At 46.6% G+C, this 3,452-nt stretch overlaps 1 protein-coding gene across 1 annotated transcript in view; it reads left to right on the top strand.

The window, feature by feature from the left end:
* Nucleotides 1-6: 6 nt before the first annotated feature.
* Nucleotides 7-3,452, top strand: part of FAM162B (family with sequence similarity 162 member B) — an 8,952-nt gene continuing 5,506 nt past the window's right edge. The window contains exons 1-2 of the mRNA XM_019537954.1: nt 7-10; nt 2,282-2,387. Coding sequence (XP_019393499.1) covers nt 2,293-2,387 — 95 coding nt within the window. The 5' untranslated portion in view covers nt 7-10; nt 2,282-2,292. The remainder of the gene's footprint in view (nt 11-2,281; nt 2,388-3,452) is intronic.

The raw sequence follows: 3,452 nt of genomic DNA, 5'->3' as shown, positions 1-3,452 counted from the left end.
GCCGGCGCGGGTGAGTGCCGTCCCGGGGGGACCGGCAGGGGCCGACCGCACGGCCCGGGGCGCTCTCCCTCTGGACCCCGCCGGGAGCGGGGGGGAGGGGTGCGGGACCTGGAGCCCACAGGGGGTTCATCCCAGCACCCTCCGAGCTGGGCACAGAGCCGCGAGCAGAGGCAGGGCTGGTGCCCGGGGAGGGGGCTCTGGGTTGGCACGCGGAATAAACCCTTTCAGAGGAGAAGAGGGTCCTTATTGTCTATAGGGGACTGCCAGGTTACTCACACAAGTAGGGCATGGTGAACAGTCTGTGATCTACAGGAAGCATCACTGACACTAAAGGGCACTGAGTAAATGAGGAAACCCATTCGAAAGAGAAGAGGTTCTTTATTGGGGATTGCAGGGTTGGTCCAAAAAAAGATATTACCAAAATTGTGAATAGTCCATGATCGTTAGGAAGAATCACTGACACTAAAGGGCATTGAGTAAATGAATAAACCCATTCAAAAGAGAAGAGGATCCTTATTATCTATAAGGTCCTTATTATCTATAGGGTATTGCAAGGTTGGTCCAAAAAAAGATATTACCCAAACAGCTAGGGTATGGTGTTTAGTCTGTGATCTTTAAGAAGAATCATGGACACTAAGGGGCACTCAGTAAAAGAAGAAATCCACTTGAAAGAGAAGAAAGTCCTTATTATCTATAGAGGATTGCTAGGTTGGACCAAAAAAAAGATATTACCCAAACAACTAGGGCAGCGTTTCCCAATCTGTGGTACGGGTACCACCGGTGGTACGCAGACATGCAGTACACGTTAACAGGTTTTATTACAATTACTTTATATAATAAAAATTTGCTGGTGGTACTTAAGGTTGCACTGAAAAATTTGCTGGTGGTACTTAAGGTTGTATCATTTTAAATTGGTGGTGTGCAATCTCGTCCGAGTTTGGGAACCGCTGAACTAGGGTATGGTGAATAGTCTGTGATCTTTAGGAAAAAATCACTGACAATCTTTTAGCCCTAGCAGTATACCAGTGTTTACAGTCACATGGTCAATGGGCAAACTGGGGCCAAAGCCATACAGGATCCGAGTACCAGGCATGGAAGGTGGTGGCTCCTGTGCCAGGATGGATGGATTTCCTGTTTGAGAGAGAGAGAATAAGAACAGAGAACTTCCCTCTTAGATACTCTTGAGAACCACACGTCTTAAGCAGGGTCTGCAGACCCCAGGGGTACCTGGATGACCCTGCCTCTGGCAGGGGCTTGGACTCGATGACCTCTGCATGTCTCTTCCAGCCCCTCTTCTTTGCGATGTAGGCTGCGGGAGATCCCCTGCCTTACCAGTGGCAGGTTAGGATGGTAGGCCTGTGTTGTGTCAGGGCTGAGGGTAGTTTTAATGAAGAGTTTATGATTGTAAGGGACAGTTTGGCTAGGCACAGACTGGAATGACTTCTGGAAGCACCTCTCAACCTAACTTCTCTATGACTTTGGCTGCCGTGGTTCCCCTGCTTTACCTGTGGCGGGTTAGGGTGCTATGTCTGTGTTGTGTTAAAATTGACAGCAGTCGTATGTCAAGGTTAGATTATGGATTGTATAGGAGGGTTTGGCTAGGGCTGATCCTGCATCATAGGGCTGGTCCATTCCAGCCCTACTTCTCTATGACTCTTCACAAGATAAACCCAGAGTTTTCAAATAGGAATTTGCAATGTTAAATACATTCTGCCCACTGTGGCCTTTCTGAGGGCTTTGCAAGCAGAAATATGGCTCTTATTATTTTCCCATAGTTTAAAAATGAATGAAAATGAAGAGCTCACATTTTCCAAGGGCCCCTTTGAGCCTAAGGAGCGGTTTCTGGAGCCTAAAAAGGTTGAAAACTGCTGCTTTAGAATTTGGGTTAGTAGTCACGCAGATAAATAGGTAGGGTTCCCCCCCCTGCATTCAAGCCATATGGAATCTGGATTTTTTATTTTGGATGGGGTGTGGGAAGGCTGTCAAAACTTGATTTGTTCTGTCTTTGATACAGTTTGGGGGTTTGGGTACAAAAATCACCAGGATACAGTTTTTACCCAGCTCTACAAGTGTGTTCACAGAAAACAGGGTAAATCTAGGGGTTGGGAGGGAGGGGGAGAAACTAGGATCCTATAAGCAGAGGCTGCTAGTGGAGATTAAGGTCTTCATCCTACAATCCTGCCCTGTTCTTCCAGCAACATCCTTGATAGGGATGGAATGAGGGATGTCCCTAGCCACGGCCCTGCTTTCAGTGTACAAAATAAGTGCTTTTTTCTTTAAGCTGAGAAGAAAATGCCTGCTGGTTACAAACCTTCACCATTTGATAAAAAAGTCCTCCTGTGGGCAGGATGCTTCAAGGCTGAAGAGGATATTCCTCCAAGGATCCCGTAAGTGCATCATTGTTTCCAGGAGGGGTTACTGAGCTGAAGTGAAAGAGGGTGGCATGTTCTTTGATTTGAAACTGAACCTAAAGCTTAACCTGATGATAATTGTCCATGTCCTAAATTTCAGTGGTCAAGTAGGAGGCAAAAGTACCTCTGATAAGGGATGGTGAGACAATATGATCCCTTTTCCTCTACCTCCACATCACTACCTCTCCCTCATTTAAGAGCTTCTAGTGTAACTGCCCTCTCTGCTTTCCACTGTTACCTTTATGCCTTTATACCTTTATAGATCAAAAAATGTGCCCAGACCCAATGCAATGCTTAGATCCTACTCAAACTCTTTTTTTAACTTTTAACATCTCCACGAATAGCCTGTGTCTTGGTAGTGAGGCCATTTTCCCAGGAGGGGGGAGTCTGTGGGCCTGAACCCCCTCAGGCAGAGGGAAGAAAAGTTTCTCACACCCTGGGCAAGTGTTCCTTGCTCTAAGCCAGATCTCCACCTTTATTGTACCAGGACCCATTTGTAAACATGGATAGCCAGTCCTGACCAGGTGCCTCCCACCCCCAGCTTCTAGTATGCCCCTTGCAGACTGGAACTCTGCTGGCCTACGAGGGAAAAAAACAGTTTCCCACATTTTTCTCCTTTAAAGGAGAATCAATTTTTAAAGTTTGCCAATCCACTTATAGTTTGTTCGCAACCCTTTCATATATTTTTGCATCCCACTTGTGCATCGTGACCTACAGGTTTTGAAATGCTGCTCTAAGCTATTACAAATAAGTGGGGCTCTTTCTCCTCCAGCCATCTCTGACCAAGAAAGCAAACTATGCTTTTTGAAGGAAAATGCCTTCAGTAGGAGGTCCAGGGCTGTGGATAGATGCACCTACTGCAGGGTCCAAGTGAGGCATTTGGGGGATAGAATTTAAGACTTACTCCTGTCCTCAGCATTGCCCAGGCTAACATTCTAAGGGATAGCCAGCATGGGTTTGTTGCGGGTAGGTCTTGTTTGACCAATCTCATTTCCTTCTATGACCAGGTGACCTATCACCTGGACAAGGGAGAAGAGATTG

The sequence above is a fragment of the Crocodylus porosus genome, unplaced genomic scaffold (assembly GCF_001723895.1).
Source record: "Crocodylus porosus isolate Cpor-Errol unplaced genomic scaffold, CroPor_comp1, whole genome shotgun sequence".
In the NCBI taxonomy this organism is placed as follows: Eukaryota; Metazoa; Chordata; order Crocodylia; family Crocodylidae; genus Crocodylus; species Crocodylus porosus.
This window is presented reverse-complemented; position numbering and strand designations above follow the sequence as displayed.